Source organism: Haliotis rufescens, unplaced genomic scaffold (assembly GCF_023055435.1).
Source record: "Haliotis rufescens isolate VD_foot unplaced genomic scaffold, xgHalRufe1.0.p SCAF_14, whole genome shotgun sequence".
Classification (NCBI taxonomy): domain Eukaryota; kingdom Metazoa; phylum Mollusca; class Gastropoda; order Lepetellida; family Haliotidae; genus Haliotis; species Haliotis rufescens.
The window spans coordinates 15,661,888-15,680,101 of record NW_025963824.1 but is presented as its reverse complement, the minus strand read 5'-3'; the positions used below and the strand labels follow the sequence as shown (position 1 = coordinate 15,680,101).

Genomic DNA, 18,214 nt, shown 5'->3' with positions numbered 1-18,214 from the left:
AACCTGTCAGATGTCACCTTATTCCAACATGATCTCTTCCTCCTGTCTGATCTCACCTTCCCCCATCCTGATCTCCCCCACCTGTCTGATCTCAGCTTCCACCTTCCTGACCTCCTGCACCACCCTGATCTCACTTCCCTCCTTCCTAATCTCTCCCACCTGTCTGATCTCACCACCCCCTTCTTGATCACTCCAACCTGTCAGATGTCACCTTCCCCCATCATGATCTCTCCCACCTGTCTGATCACACCTTCCCCCATCCTGATCTCCCCTCCTGTCTGATCTCACCACCCCCTTCTTGATCACTCCAACCTGTCAGATGTCACCTTCCCCCATCCTGATCTCTTCCACCTGTCTGATCACACCTTCCCCCATCCTGATCTCCCCTCCTGTCTGATCTCACCACCCCCTTCTTGATCACTCCAACCTGTCAGATGTCACCTTCCCCCATCATGATCTCCCCTCCTGTCTGATCTCACCACCCCCTTCTTGATCACTCCAACCTGTCAGATGTCACCTTCCTCCATCATGATCTCTTCCTCCTGTCTGATCTCACCTTCCCCCTTCTTGATCTCTCCAACCTGTCTGATCTCACCTCACTCCTTCCTGATCTCTCCAGCCTGTCTGATCTCACCCCACTCCTTCATCTCCCCTCCTGTCTGATCTCACCTCACTCCTTCCCCAGCAAACAATTCTACGTTGTGACAACGTTGTGACAACGTTGACATTTTGTTGCTACAACGTTGTGATGTAACGTTGTCACAACGTAAATCTGTAGACTCCCAGATTGGTTGCTACAACGTTGTGCGTAAACCAAAATACAACCAAATCAAGACGTTGTCACAACATCCATTTTTTACGTTGCTACAACGTTTATCCAAAACGTCGCGACAACGTAGGTATCGCATACATATGGCGACACTACAGCCATTGCAGCACGTTGTTGCAATGTCCATGTAGATTAACGCCCGTCTTATTCCTCATTACCTCCCAGGCAGCCAGTTTGTACCAATCTAGTTAAGACATCAGGTACCAATCTAGTTAAGACATCAGGTACCAAGCAATACATTCTGCAAACTGAATTCACTTTAACCCTATCCGTGAAACAGCAAGTCAATGAAATGCACTCTCTTTTGGCAGAGTTTGAAATACGGCCAAGATAAAAATCTAAATGTTTTAAATTACATGTACAATTTGGTTATATAATATTTATTTTCCAAAACAATTTTCAAGGCTATGTGCAAATTGTTCACAAATGTTTCAACACAATTAAAAGATATTTGATTTTCCCACGAATTTGCAAATTAAAAACCATCAAACAATAAGCCCTGCACAAATTGAAACATTTATAAATTTTCTTGGCCTTACCCCATACATTCAGCATTGAGAGCAACACTGTGACAAACAGAATAGTCTATGCATCTGATGTCCTAAGATCCATTTCCCAGCAACGAAATGACAATAGAATTCTGGTTGAGGTGACCTTTTTTTATTTATTAAATGACTAGTCAGAACTTGGGCTGAGTGGCTGAGGAGCCTTTTCAGTCCTCAAATGAAAAGTCACAGGGATGATCTTCAACTGTATCCATAGTCTCTCCTTAAGCCTTGGTAACTGAATAAAAAATGACACAAATGTTATAAAATGGCAAGGCAAGGGACATATTTCTGACATAACAAAATAATGGTTGCATTCCCCAAAATAATATTTTGATGTCTGATGTCAGTCTTTAAACAGTTAAAAACTGCTGAAAGTGCGAAGACAGTAATACCATGATGCTCTTGGATCATACATAGGCTGAAAAGCTTTTAGCACTGAATCATTGGTGTAACTTTATACCCCCGCCCTTTTAGATTGTGGGTATAATTAAATAAGAATCATCTAAATTTTAATTCTTGAAGATGTTTGTATATATTATTGCATCATACATACCTTTCTGTCAGTGATGTACTTTAAACAAATATGCTCCCACAATACTGTTTTCTCCACCTGAAAGAAAAACAGAAACCACAAAGTATCACATTTTTAAATAAACCAGTACTGTATAGATAAATCACATTTACTTAGAGTATGATGTAACTGGTGGTAGTATTGGCAAATAGTTTTATCAGTCAATAGATCAACTGTAGTTATTCCAAAGCAGTAACTTTACCTTTCTGCTGTACATCACAAACTAGTGATTCAAGTGGATATGTTGGCCAAGTTTCTAAAACCTTATTTGAAAAATATATACATAAATGAAAAATATATATTGCCAAATAAAATAAATAGTTCCCATATTTGAAGCATGAATGTTGAATATGAATTATGAATAGAAGTGTTAACACTTTGGGGTATTTATCCTAATTAAAATTGTGATTATTTGTTTTAATACTAACATTAATATGCCAGGATATTTATATAGAATCTATGTTCTAATATTTACAAAGATAGAAACATGGGAAAATTAACAAAATGCAATAGCTTATACAATACCAGACGAAGTTGAAACAGCTCTGTAAATAATTATTGAAATTTATTTGTTACTACGTTTATTAACATAATACAGTTCAATATCGTTAAATATAATTCTGTAGACCTAGTATGGTAGCCTACGTGGCAACATATGGAGATCGAAAACCGAACGAATAGGGTTGCTATCAATTCCATTGTATGTTTCATTGGTGCACATTGGCTACACCTATCTCACCTTAATAATCCACAAACAATGACCAACTCACTGACAATATATGGTGATATTTATCTTTTGACTATCGACTAGCTTATCATCACCGATATGAAAATACCGCAAACACCCCGTTATAGCGCGCGACGAGAGACTCGTTTTACTTTGCTCGTTTTCATTAGAAGGGAGTCGGACATAGATCTAGTTATCGGAAAATGATGAATTGATTCTTTTTTGGAAATAATAAAAATACACCATGATAAGAGCCTTGCTAAAATAAAATGTATAGACAGCACCAACAACCTGATGGTCCACATTTAGGCTACTTCAGTCAGTGCTTATTAGGCCTTTTCGGAAACAGCAAGTATGTTTCTATCTCTTCCCGAAAATACAATTTTTCATAACATCATTGAGCGCATTAAGACTAAGGCTATAACTAGTAGCCTACAGAGAGTCGATCTGAAAATACTTCCATTGTTTTGATTCCCTCTCTTCGCTGTATAAGAGAAATCTACTAAACCTTTCCCATGGCCTGAATGAGCCACATTGTTTCACAAAAATCAAAGTCCGAAGATTAGTACAAGTAAACTTTGAATGGTAATGATTTCCGAAATAACACGGAAATGGCGATAACTGTCGGTGGTCAGTAGGCGATGCATAAGTTAGGCCTATTTAGGCCTATTTAGGCCTACAGACCTACACGTTTACGATCGAAACCCGAACATAATATGACGGCCACAAAACGCCGCCAGACTGAATTCTGGTCAAACATATAGGCTACTGCTTGCCCTTGGTAATTACCCTTGGTATCCATAAAATAATAACATGGAAAAAAGTCTTGGGCCTCCTTCACCTCTATATATACATTATGTTCTGTGTATCAAATATTAATATCAACACTGACGCTCAGTGAAAGTGACCGGCAAACTGCATTCTAAACCCTGCCACTGCTGAATAATACGATACATTTAAATCATTTGACGATCTGCATGTACAGAAATATATCAACAAGCGGAGGCTGCTTCTGAAAAATTAACTTACCTCATCCGAATTAACAGATCATCTGTCCAGTTCCAGTTGCTGCACAATCTCTTGGTTGTAGACTTCTAATATGTCTAGAGCGAGCTTGAACTAAGATGGCTGGTGACAACAAATCTTCCGCGACAATGTGACGTCATTCTGACGTCACTTCACGAGGCAACAGGCTAAACTTTTCTGCAGTCGCTCTCACGCCGCTAAAAATGGGCGCAATTGTTTTTAACTGTACTATTACCTGTGACAACATTTAGTAGACAGATAACATCGTTATAGATATATATGTTTAAAAAAAATAAAACTAAGAGATAGTAGATCTACGAATGGTTTCGAAAACATCATTTGCAAAAAGTGTTGTAATGTCCAAAGCACAACGTTATCACAATGTTAATTTGCAACGTTGTTGTTACGTTGTGGAATAACGTTGTCATAGAGATACGCAATTACGTTCTGGAAATTTTAGTATTAAGAGATGAAAATTTAAATGCCGAATATATAGAAAGGTAATGCATTACTGCCTTGGTATTCTGACAAATTCATGTTGATTTTGATAAAGCAGTTCTATTCCTTTATGACTATCGAGAAGGAAACTCTATAACGTTTCACCGACGTTTCAGAAACGTAGCTACAAAACGTTGTGTGATGTCCAATGCACAACGTTTTCACAACGTGAATGTGCAACGTTGTTATAACGTTGTGAAATAACGTTGCACGTTGACGTTATAACAACGTTGTGACAACGTAATATCACGACGTTACCAATCCACAACCTTTCCACAACGTTGTGACAACGTCGTGTGTTAGCTGGGTCCTGATCTCCCCTCCTGTCTGATCTCACCTCACTCCTTCCTCATCTCCCCTCCTGTCTGATCTCACCTCACTCCGTCCTGATCTCTCCAGTTCAACTAACTCCTTCCTGATTCCTCCTATCTGTCTGATCTCAAATAACTCCTTCCTGATCTCCCCCACCTGTCTGATCTCAGCTTCCACCTTCCTGACCTCCTGCACCACCCTGATCTCACCTACCTCCTTCCCTATCTCTCCCACATCTATGATCTCACATACCTCCTTCCTGATATCACCCCCTCTATCTGAACTCACCCACCTCATTCCTTAACTCTCAGCTCCCTCCTACATGATCTCCCCACCTGTCTGATCTCAGCTTCCACCTTCCTGACATCCTGCACCACCCTGATCTCACTTCCCTCCTTCCTGATCTCTCCCACCTGTCTGATCTCACCACCCCCTCCTTGATCACTCCAACCTGTCAGATGTCACCTTCCCCCCATCATGATCTCCCCTCCTGTCTGATCTCACCACCCCCTTCTTGATCACTCCAACCTGTCAGATGTCACCTTCCTCCATCATGATCTCTTCCTCCTGTCTGATCTCACCTTCCCCCTTCTTGATCTCTCCAACCTGTCTGATCTCACCTCACTCCTTCCTGATCTCTCCAGCCTGTCTGATCTCACCCCACTCCTTCCTGATCACCCCTCCTGTCTGATCTCACCTCACTCCTTCCTGATCTCCCCTCCTGTCTGATCTCACCTCACTCCTTCCTGATCTCCCCTCCTGTCTGATCTCACCTCACTCTGTCCTGATCTCTCCAGTTCAACTAACTCCTTCCTGATTCCTCCTATCTGTCTGATCTCAAATAACTCCTTCCTGATCTCACCCACCTGTCTGATCACACCTTCCCCCATCCTGATCTCCTCTCCTGTCTGATCTCACCACCCCCTTCTTGATCTCTCCAACCTGTCAGATGTCACCTTCCCCCATCATGATCTCTCCAACCTGTCTGATCTCACCTCACTCCTTCCTGATCTCCCCTCCTGTCTGATCTCACCTCACTCCTTCCTGATTCCTCCTATATGTCTGATCTCAAATAACTCCTTCCTGATCTCCCCCACCTGTCTGATCTCAGCTTTCACCTACCTGATCTCCCCAACCTGTCTGATCTCACTTCCCTCCTTCCTGATCTCCTGCACCTGTCTGATCTCAGTTTCTCCCTTCCTGACCTCTCCAACCTGTCTGATCTCACTTCCATCCTTCCTGATCTCCTGCACCTGTCTGATCTGACCTCCCTCCTACCTGCTCTCTCCTACCTGTCTGATCTCAACTTCCCCCTTCCTGGTCTCTCCCACCTGTCTGATCTCACTTCACTCCTTCCTGATCTCCTGCACCTGTCTGATCTCAGTTTCTCCCTTCCTGACCTCTCCACCTGTCTTATATCACTGCCGTCCTTCCTCATCTCTCCCACCTGTCAGATCGTACCTTCCCCCTTCCTGATCTTCTGCACCTGTCTGATCTCACCTACCTCCTTCCCTATCTCTCCCACCTCTATGATCTCACATACCTCCTTCCTGATATCACCCCCTCTATCTGAACTCACCCACCTCATTCCTTAACTCTCAGCTCCCTCCTACATGATCTCCCCCACCTGTCTGATCTCAGCTTCCACCTTCCTGACCTCCTGCACCACCCTGATCTCACTTCCCTCCTTCCTGATCTCTCCCACCTGTCTGATCTCACCATCCCCTTCTTGATCACTCCAACCTGTCACATGTCACCTTCCCCCATCATGATCTCCCCTCCTGTCTGATCTCACCACCCCCTTCTTGATCTCTCCAACCTGTCTGATCTCACCTCACTCCTTCCTGATCTCTCCAGCCTGTCTGATCTCATCCCACTCCTTCCTGATCTCCCCTCCTGTCTGATCTCACCTCACTCCTTCCTCATCTCCCCTCCTGTCTGATCTCACCTCACTCCTTCCTCATCTCCCCTCCTGTCTGATCTCACCTCACTCCGTCCTGATCTCTCCAGTTCAACTAACTCCTTCCTGATTCCTCCTATCTGTCTGATCTCAAATAACTCCTTCCTGATCTCCCCCACCTGTCTGATCTCAGCTTCCACCTTCCTGACCTCCTGCACCACCCTGATCTCACCCCCTCCTTCCTGATCTCACCCACCTGTCTGATCACACCTTCCCCCATCCTGATCTCCCCTCCTGTCTGATCTCACCACCCCCTTCTTGATCTCTCCAACCTGTCAGATGTCACCTTCCCCCATCATGATCTCTCCAACCTGTCTGATCTCACCTCACTCCCTCCTGATCTCCCCTCCTGTCTGATCTCACCTCACTCCTTCCTGATTCCTCCTATATGTCTGATCTCAAATAACTCCTTCCTGATCTCCCCCACCTGTCTGATCTCAGCTTTCACCTACCTGATCTCCCCAACCTGTCTGATCTCACTTCCCTCCTTCCTGATCTCCTGCACCTGTCTGATCTCAGTTTCTCCCTTCCTGACCTCTCCAACCTGTCTGATCTCACTTTCATCCTTCCTGATCTCCTGCACCTGTCTGATCTGACCTCCCTCCTACCTGCTCTCTCCTACCTGTCTGATCGTACCTTCCCCCTTTCTGATCTTCTGCACCTGTCTGATCTCACCTACCTCCTTCCCTATCTCTCCCACCTCTATGATCTCACATACCTCCTTCCTGATATCACCCCCTCTATCTGAACTCACCCACCTCATTCCTTAACTCTCAGCTCCCTCCTACATGATCTCCCCCACCTGTCTGATCTCAGCTTCCACCTTCCTGACATCCTGCACCACCCTGATCTCACTTCCCTCCTTCCTGATCTCTCCCACCTGTCTGATCTCACCATCCCCTTCTTGATCACTCCAACCTGTCAGATGTCACCTTCCCCCCATCATGATCTCCCCTCCTGTCTAATCTCACCACCCCCTTCTTGATCTCTCCAACCTGTCTGATCTCACCTCACTCCTTCCTGATCTCTCCAGCCTGTCTGATCTCATCCCACTCCTTCCTGATCTCCCCTCCTGTCTGATCTCACCTCACTCCTTCCTGATCTCCCCTCCTGTCTGATCTCACCTCACTCCTTCCTCATCTCCCCTCCTGTCTGATCTCACCTCACTCCGTCCTGATCTCTCCAGTTCAACTAACTCCTTCCTGATTCCTCCTATCTGTCTGATCTCAAATAACTCCTTCCTGATCTCCCCCACCTGTCTGATCTCAGCTTCCACCTTCCTGACCTCCTGCACCACCCTGATCTCACTTCCCTCCTTCCTGATCTCACCCACCTGTCTGATCACACCTTCCCCCATCCTGATCTCCCCTCCTGTCTGATCTCACCACCCCCTTCTTGATCTCTCCAACCTGTCAGATGTCACCTTCCCCCATCATGATCTCTCCAACCTGTCTGATCTCACCTCACTCCCTCCTGATCTCCCCTCCTGTCTGATCTCACCTCACTCCTTCCTGATTCCTCCTATATGTCTGATCTCAAATAACTCCTTCCTGACCTCCCCCACCTGTCTGATCTCAGCTTTCACCTACCTGATCTCCCCAACCTGTCTGATCTCACTTCCCTCCTTCCTGATCTCCTGCACCTGTCTGATCTCAGTTTCTCCCTTCCTGACCTCTCCAACCTGTCTGATCTCACTTCCATCCTTCCTGATCTCCTGCACCTGTCTGATCTGACCTCCCTCCTACCTGCTCTCTCCTACCTGTCTGATCTCAACTTCCCCCTTCCTGGTCTCTCCCACCTGTCTGATCTCACTTCACTCCTTCCTCATCTCCTGCACCTGTCTGATCTCAGTTTCTCCCTCCCTGACCTCTCCCACCTGTCTTATATCACTGCCGTCCTTCCTCATCTCCTCCAACTGTCTGATCTCACCTAACTCCTGCCTGATCACCTACGCATGTCTAACCTCACCTTCCCCCTTCCAGATCCCTCCCACTTGTCTGATCTCAGCTTCCCCCTTCTTGATCTTTACCACCTGTTTGATCTCACCTATTTCCTTCTTGATCTGTCCCACCTGTCTGATCTCAACTAACGCCTTCCTGATCTCTCCCACCTGTCTGATCTCAGCGTTCACCTTCCTGATCTACCCCACCTATCTAATCTCATCTAACTCCTTCCTGATCTCACCCGACTGTCTGATCTCACCTTCCCCCTTCCTGGTCCCTCCACATGTCTGATCTGACCTACCTCCTTCCCTCTCTTTCCAACCTGTCTGAAGTCACCTTCCCCCATCCTGATCTCTCCCTCCTGTCTGATCTCACCTTCTCCCTTCTTCATCTCTCCGAACCTTCTGATCTCAACTAACTCCTTTCTGATGCCTCCCATCTGTCTGATCTCAACTAACTCCTTCCTGATTCCTCCCATCTGTCTGATCCCAGCTAACTCCTTCCTGATCTCTCCCACCTGTCTGAGGTCAGCTTTGACCCTTCTAGATCTCTCCCACCTGCCTGATCTCACCTTCCCCCTTCCTGAACTCCTGCACCTGTTTGAACTCACATACCTCCTTACTGATCTCTCCCACCTGCCTGATCTCACCTTCCCCCTTCCTGAACTCCTGCACCTGTTTGAACTCACATACCTCCTTACTGATCTCTCCCACCTGCCTGATCTCACCTTCCCCCTTCCTGAACTCCTGCACCTGTTTGAACTCACATACCTCCTTACTGATCTCTCCCACCTGCCTGATCTCACCTTCCCCCTTCCTGAACTCCTGCACCTGTTTGAACTCACATACCTCCTTACTGATCTCTCCCACCTGCCTGATCTCACCTTCCCCCTTCCTGAACTCCTGCACCTGTTTGAACTCACATACCTCCTTACTGATCTCTCCCACCTGCCTGATCTCACCTTCCCCCTTCCTGAACTCCTGCACCTGTTTGAACTCACATACCTCCTTACTGATCTCTCCCACCTGTTTGAACTCACATATCTCCTTCCTGAACTCCTGCACCTGTCTGAACTCACATACCTCCTTACTGATCTCTCCCACCTGTTTGAACTCACATACCTCCTTCCTGAACTCCTGCACCTGTCTAAACTCACATACCTCCTTCATGAACTCCTGCACCTGTTTGAACTCACATACCTCCTTACTGATCTCTCCCACCTGCCTGATCTCACCTTCCCCCTTCCTGAACTCCTGCACCTGTTTGAACTCACATACCTCCTTACTGATCTCTCCCACCTGCCTGATCTCACCTTCCCCCTTCCTGAACTCCTGCACCTGTTTGAACTCACATACCTCCTTACTGATCTCTCCCACCTGTTTGAACTCATATACCTCCTTCCTGAACTCCTGCACCTGTCTGAACTCACATACCTCCTTACTGATCTCTCCCACCTGTTTGAACTCACATACCTCCTTCCTGAACTCCTGCACCTGTCTAAACTCACATACCTCCTTCCTGAACTCCTGCACCTGTCTGAACTCACATACCTCCTTACTGATCTCTCCCACCTGTTTGAACTCACATACCTCCTTACTGATCTCTCCCACCTGCCTGATCTCACCTTCCCCCTTCCTGAACTCCTGCACCTGTTTGAACTCACATACCTCCTTACTGATCTCTCCCACCTGTTTGAACTCACATACCTCCTTACTGATCTCTCCCACCTGTTTGATCTCACTTTCCTCCTACCTGCTCTCTCCAATCTGTCTGATCTCAACTAACACATTCCTGATTCCTCCAACCTGTCTGATCACACCTTCTCGAATCCTGATCTCCTTCACCTGATCTCACCTTCCCACTTCTTGATTCCTCCCACCTGTCTGATCTCACCTAATTCCTTTCTGATCTCCTGCACCTGTCTCATCTCACCTAACTCCTTTCTGATCTCCTGCACCAGTCTGATCTCACCCTCCCCCTTCCCGATCCCTCCGATCTGTCTGACCTGACCTACCTACTATTTGCTCTCTCCTACCCGGCACTCATGAAGAGCAACCTCCTCGTGGTGAGTGCTGGGTAACGCTTATAGCTCTTCCCCGTGTGGAACCGGGGCACAATATCACACAGCACCCCAATGCTGGTCGTAAAGGGCGACCAAAGTGGGCAGCCCGTTTGCCATGGGTTGCGTCCCTGTGTCGGCGGAGGACGGCAGTCTGATGGTTGGGGGAACTGGTTCCATAGCGTTCCTTTGCTCAATACACCACTTCGACCCTTACTTCGCCTAGACGGGTGGTAGGATGGGACCGGTCCTATCAATCGACTGGTCATGCCAAGCTGATCACTGATCACGATACCGAAATTCGACCGTCCAAACACGTTGACTGGCCACGTTTCCTGGTTATTGAGACTCCCGACAAGACGCCTCTTGAACCCGTTTGCAATATCTAGGGGTATTCAAGGAATCGCAGGAGAGGTAAAAAACATCAAAAGATTGCGATCAGGTGCTATCCTCATAGAATGTAACAAAGAATCACAATCTTCAAACCTCTTGTCAATAGATACGTTTGTTGGAGTCCCTGTTTTGATCTCACATGACACTGAACACCAGCAAAGCTATCGAGAGACAGGGATCGATAATTCAGTGACATGGATGTAACTGATATTGTTTCCGAAATGGGGGATCAAGGAGTCATCTATGTTAAAAGGTTCACGACCCGCAAGAATAACGAAACTCAACCAACCAAAACTTACCTCTTTTTGTTTTTCTTCTCCGACAGCTCCAAAATCTATAAAGGCAGGTTACTGCAACATAAACGTTGATACTTACATCCTAAACCCTTTGCGATGTTTCAAATGCCAAAAATATGGCCATGGCGTTAACACCTGTACCTCTTCTGTTGCATGTGCTCACTGCAGTGAGAATAATACAGATGTAACAGAAGACTGTGACAGCAGCTTCAAAAAATGTACAAACTGTTCAGGAAACCAATCTTCATTCTCAAAAGACTGTCCAATCTGGAAGCAACAGATGGAGATAGACAAAATTAAATTCACCCGAAACCTGAGTTTTGCTGAAGTAAAAAAACGTATGCCTCCGCAACCAGAACACCAGCCGAATCAAACAGACAAATATCTACTTTATCAGTAACCAAACAATCAGTGCCAAACAGACCTAACATGGGTTAACTCAGATCATCCTGAAGTCTTCTCGACTGAACAGTCCACTCAGACTGTAGAACTATCTCAAGGTGACTCACAATTATCTTGTATCTCTCCGGACCAATCATAATCCTCAGTCAGCTCCACAACCTCAAACCAAAGTGAAACAAGTTGCTACAAGCAAAGTCAAACATACAACGGGATCATCAAGAAAATATCAAAGTGGCAGACCCTCAAAAGGATCGAAGAACCAGATCCAAATATGTAACAAATTTGAATCCCCTGAAGACAAAGACGTGTCCGAAAGCATCCAACATAGGGCACACAGCTTGTCGCCCTCAAAGAAAGTACGGGGGAGATCTCCCGTCAACCCACCGAAGAGATAGTGTCTTCAAATAACATATTACAGTGGAATTGTAGAGGACTGAAGACCAATTTTAATGAATTACATCTGTTGATCCAGGATTTTAAATCATCAGCGATCTGCTTACAAGAAACATTTCTGAAGCAGACGGATAACTTCAACTCACCCCAGTTCAATGCATATCATAGTTTTTCCCCTCCAGGTGATATGGCAAGTGGAGGCTCTTCAATCATCGTTAGCTATAGGTGTCATCCATAGCCCTGTTATACTCGGAACTAATCTACAAACAGTTGCAGTTGGACTTACTTTGAACGTTGCTTTTACTCTGTGTTCACTATATATTCCGCCTTCATCAGCTCTCCAGCAGTCTCATCTTCCAGCTCTATATGATAAACTCCCTAAACCCTGTGTAATCATGGGTGATCTAAATGGCCACAACCCACTCTGGGGTGGTACATACTCTAACAATAAAGGTAAAATAAACGAAGAGTTCCTCACTAATAATAACCTGTGCATATTTAATGATGATTCCAACACTTACCTACATCCTGCAACTGGCACCTACTCTGCTCTAGATTTATCTATAACTCAGGCCAATCTACTCAACGAATTTGAATGGTCATCTTTGTGGAAGTGACCATTTCCCAACTATCATTAAAGCAATCAATAGATGGAATTTTACAAAGGCTAACTGGACTATTTAAATCATTATCCACACATAAGCTTATTCCTGAGTGTTTCAGTGATGTTGCTGATCCTATTCAGGTTTCTTCCGACGATTTAAAAGAAATTGCTGATGAATGTATACCAAAGTCCTCTACAAATCCACATATACGTAAACCATGGTTTAACACCGATTGTAAACAAGCTAGGAAAGCTAGAAAAAAAAGGCAGAGAAATATTTCCGCCATCACCCAACTGTCCAAAATCTAAATAAATTTAAAATTTTAAATGCAAAAGTTCGTCGCACTTTCAAACAAAATAAACGCCAATCTTGGCGCAATTATGTATCTAAAATATATTCCCTAACACCGATGTCTAAAGTTTGGAATATGATACAAAGGATTAAAGGTAAAGGCTAAAAATCTAGTGTTCACCATCTTAAAGAAGGTGACACATAAGTACTTGATAAATGTGATATAGCCAATAAATTAGGAGAAACATTAGCTAAACATTCATCCCCATCAAATTATACCCCCAAATTTCAGAAATTTAAAGATCAACAAGAAAAAAAGGAAATTAATTTTAACAGTGATAATGGTGAGGATTATAATGAAATATTTTCCATTCATGAGCTGCATACCGCCTTAGGACAAGCTCATGATACTGCTACTGGTGCAGATAATATCCATTATCAGTTACTAAAACATTTACCTGATTCATGTTTAGAGACATTGTTGACTATATTTGATCATATCTGGACAACGGGTGATTTCCCTTCATCGTGGCGAAATGCTGTCATAATTCCAATACCAAAACCATGGCCGTGATCACACTGATCCAACAAATTATAGGCCAAAATCACTTACTACCTGTGTTTGCAGGACAATGGAACGTATGGTCAACAACAGACTTACATGGTCCTTGGAAACAAATAACATTATAACAAATATTCAATGCGGTTGTAGGAAAAACAGAAGTACCATTGGCCATTTGGTTAGATTAGAGACATATGTGAAAAATGCTCTAATAAATAAACAACAATTTGTAAATCCACAGGTGGATCTTACATTATCTAAACTAAAGAAATCTGACACGAACCACAATATACAATACAATACATCTACAATATCAACAGGAATATAATCAGTTTAGAGGCGAATATAACACTTACGAATCAATATTTACAGATGGATCCAAGGATGGAGGTGCTGTTGCCAGCGCAACCATCACTGGATCCAGAAGTATATCAACCAGATTACCAGATGACTCCTCAATTTTTACAGCAGAATCAAATGCCATATTAACTGCTCTAAACTATATCAATAGCCAGTCTAAACATAAAGAATTTATCATTTTTTCAGACTCATTGTCCTGTCTTCAAGCAATAAAAAATATGTCGTGTCAGCATCCAGTTTTACTTGAAATAATTGAATTACACAATAATCTTGCAACTGACCAATACGACATCGTCTTTTGTTGGTTACCCAGCCATGTTGGGATCGTTGGTAACACTTTGGCTGCTGCTGCTACTAAGGCAGCACTCAACAAATCTGTGACACCACTTCTCATACCCTACAATGATTACAAACCTGTCATTAGATGTTACATCGGAGATCTAATGCAGCAGAAGTGGGACAACAAGTGGGTATAAATAAATTACATGCAATATAAGCAAATATGTTATACCTACTTGGTTTGTCAGTCCAGATTTGAAGAGGTCGTATTAAGACGATGTCGTATTGGCCATTGTCGATATGCTCCTGAATATTTACTAAAAGGTGAGGCTTCCTCCATTCTGCATCCCTTGTGATGAAAGAATCACGGTCAAGCATGTCCTGCTTGACTGTGTTGATTTTTCCATCCCAAGCGTTAAATATTTCAAGGTTAAATCTATTAAGGATCTTTTTAACACTATTAGTTTTCATTTAATTCTTGACTTTTTAAAACAAATTGAATAAAATCATAAATTTTGATTGAAATGTTTTGTAAATAAATAGATTCATTTTAAAATTGGCTGAATAAATCAATAACTGAGATTGTTAGTGGCTATATCCTTGTAGGGGGTTAAAGTAGTGTAAAATGATTGTCCCCCTGAGAGGGTATGTAAGACCACGTCTTTCAAAGTATATTTATTTGTACCACACTTTTAATCGTAGCATATGTGTTTTTTTAATGTTAGCTAACTTTATCAATAATCGCCAATAGCTGAAGGGATGATGTCAATCCGGCTTGGGTCCATGCTGGTAGCATACGTACTGTAAGTCCCCATGGACCCTATCATTGTGATCTCTCTTCAGTGGCTGGCGATCAATAGCTCATTTTTATATTATATTGTTTCGTATGATGTTATATTTTTATTGCTATCTACTAGTTTTAGATAAAATCTGTGATAAATCGAGTTATTTGACTGTCCATCGTTGACAGGGTTTTATTCAGTCTAAAGATAGGTATTATAAATGTACTGATATGGCTGAAATACGGCCGATGTGACGTTAAATATTAACTCACTCACTCACTCTCTACTACCTGTCTGATCTCAGCTTCCCCCTTCTTGATCTGCCCCACCTGTCTGATCTCAACTAACGCCTTCCTGATCTCTCCCACCTGTCTGATGTCCCCCTTCTTGATCTCTCCCACCTGTCTGATCTCAGCTTCCCCCTTCGTAATCTCCTGCACCTGTCTGATCTCACTTACCCCCTTCTTGATCTCTCCCACCTGTCTGATCTCAGCTTCCCCTTTCTTGATCTGTCCCACCTGTCTGATGTCCCCCTTCTTGATCTCTCCCACCTGTCTGATCTCAGCTTCCCCCTTCTTGATCTGTCCCACCTGTCTGATCTCAACTAACGCCTTCCTGATCTGTCCCACCTGTCTGATGTCCCCCTTCTTGATCTCTCCCATCTGTCTAATCTCAGCTTCCCCCTTCGTAATCTCCTGCACCTGTCTGATCTCACCTTCCCCCTTCCTGGTCCCTCCCACCTGTCTGATCTGACCTACCTCCTTCGCTCTCTTTCCAACCTGTCTGATGTCACACCTTCCCCAATCCTAATCTCCCCCACCTGTCTCACATTCCCACTTCTTGATTCCTCCCACCTGTCTGATGATAGCTTCCCCTTCGAGATCTCCCCCACCTGACTCATCGCACCTTCCCCCTATCGGATCTCCCCCACCTGTCTGATCTCACCTAACTCCTTCAACATCTCCTGCACCTGTCTGATCTCACCTAACTCCTTCCTGATCTCCCCCACATGACTGATCTCACCTAACTCCTATCTGCTCTCTCCAACCTGTCTGATTTCACCTTCCCCCTTCCCGATCCCTCCGATCTGTCTGGCCTGACCTACCTCCTACCTGATCTCTCCCACCTGTCTGATCTCACTTACCTCCTTCCTGATCTCCTCCACGTGTCTGATCTCACCTAACTCCTTCCTGATCTCCCCCACATGACTGATCTCACTTAACTCCTTCCTGATCACCCTCCCGTGTCTGATCTCACAATCCTCGATCCTGATCTCTCCGGCCTATCTGTCTCAGCTTCCCCCTTCCTCATCTCCTACACCTGTCTGATCTCACTTCCCTCCTTCCTGATCTCCCCCACCTGTCTGATCAAACCTACTACCGTCCTGATCTCCCCTACCTGTCTAATCTCACCTAACTCCTACCTGCTCTCTCCAACCTGTCTGATCTTTGCTTCTCCCTTCTTGATCTCTCCCACCTGTCTGACCTCAGCTTCCCCCTTCCTGATCTCCCCCACCTGTCTCATCGCAACCTTCCTCCTTACTTCCTTCCTGATCTCCTCCACGTGTCTGATCTAACCTAACTCCTTCCTGATCTCTCCCACTTGTCTGATCTCAGCTTCCTCCTTCCTGATCTCCTACACCTGTCTCATCTCACTTGCCTCCTTCCTGATCCCTCCAAACAATACGATCTCACTAACCTCCTTCCTGATCTATCCCACCTGTCTGATCTCACCTAACTCCTTCCTGATCTCCCCCACCTGTCTCATCTCACCTTCCCGCTTCCTGATCCCTTGCACCTGTCTGATCTCCCCTACCTCCTTCCAGATTTCCCTTCGTCCTCTATTTGAACTCTTTTACCTCATTCCTTAAACTCTCAGCTCCCTCCTTCCTGATCACCCTCACCTGTCTGATCTCACTTCCCTCCATCCTGATCTCTCCCGCCTGTCTGATCAGTTATGACCTGCCTCCTTCCTGATCTCCCCCACCTGTCTGATCTCCCCATCTCCTTCCTGATCTCCCTCCCCCCTCTATCTGAACTCACCTACCCCCTTCCTACTGCAAAAGACAAACCCTTGTCCAGAATCGTTCCTTGTGTATGACACACGTCTCACTGGAATTATATTATATCATGTTACAATGGAATGGAGAACGACACGTGCATCCATGCATAATAGGTCTTCGTGCTAACTAACGGGATCGGGTGGTCAGGCTCGCTGACTTGGTTGGTGCATGCAATCTTATCCCATTTGCGTAGATTGATGGTCATAATGTCAATCACTGGATTGTCTGTTCACGATTATTTACACACAACCGTAAAACTGGAAAATTACGGCGTTGAACAACCAACAAACACACAGCACGTTCATACATGACAACAGAACATCATGTTTAGCATGTACACAAGAATAGTTTGTACTCGCTGTTCGACCCATGGTACATTATCTGATACAATGTACAACTTCTTTACTCTAGAATTCTATAAAGGTTGAATTACTTGAACTTATACACATTCAGTTGTTTTTTCCTCTCAATTCTCTATTCTAATCGCTAACATGGCACTAATTTCATATGGTGATACATCGCATGATAACAACAACCAATAATTGTGCAGAACACCACAAATCTTTGGAATCCTGGAAGGGCGTCTGGTTGTGCTGGACCCCATGACCACATTGAATTCTTCTGTGGTAGCTGATACAACGGTGCTAGTACAGCTGATAAATTATTCAAACACCTGCCATAGTAGTTGAGCATTCCGAGATAACTCTTTAATTCCGTCACTGAAGTTGGTTATGGAGCCTCCTTGATAGCTTGATCTGCTACTGGATGTGTGCCTTCTTTGTCTATTCTATATCCCATCTAAACAACCTCTTTCACTTGGAATATAATTTCTTCCTCTTCAGACAAAGACCTGAGTAGCGAGCCTCTGTAACAGTTCACAAAGTTTCTCAATGTTCTTTGCGAGAACATTCAGTTACAAGGGTATCGGCAATTCACACCAACACTCTTGGAAGACCTTGAAGTAAATTCTCAATTCTTCGTTGGGATATTCCTTGAGCAGACGAAACGCTATACTGTAACCTGTTATACGTATACATATGTCTTCGGTAAGTGTTGATGATGTGATACTTCTATTCTATTCTATTCTACTAACTTGATCTGTTGATAGACTTGATTCAAGTCCAACTTTTTGAATTCTTCACCCCCACCTTGTACGGCGTAAAGATCAATTGTACCTTCTGCTAGAAGTGTGTCTAATTCTTCTCATTTTTTCTCCTTGAGAGCATAAGGCGCTGGACGAGACTACTTCCTAGCTCATCGTCGCCAATTTGTAGTATCTCAACTCTTCATAATGAACAGAAACATGTCTTGTTTAA

General features: G+C 44.4%; 1 protein-coding gene across 1 annotated transcript; it reads right to left on the bottom strand.

Annotated features, from left to right (window-relative positions):
- Positions 1-8,956: 8,956 nt before the first annotated feature.
- LOC125379203 (trichohyalin-like) lies at positions 8,957-16,360 on the bottom strand. The gene is made up of 4 exons (XM_048395429.1): positions 16,260-16,360; positions 15,949-16,083; positions 15,127-15,619; positions 8,957-10,102 (listed from the first exon to the last, which is right to left on the bottom strand). Exons 1-4 carry the CDS (start codon positions 16,358-16,360, stop codon positions 8,957-8,959), a joined length of 1,875 nt encoding a protein of 624 aa, XP_048251386.1.
- Between the last annotated feature and the right edge of the window lie 1,854 nt (positions 16,361-18,214).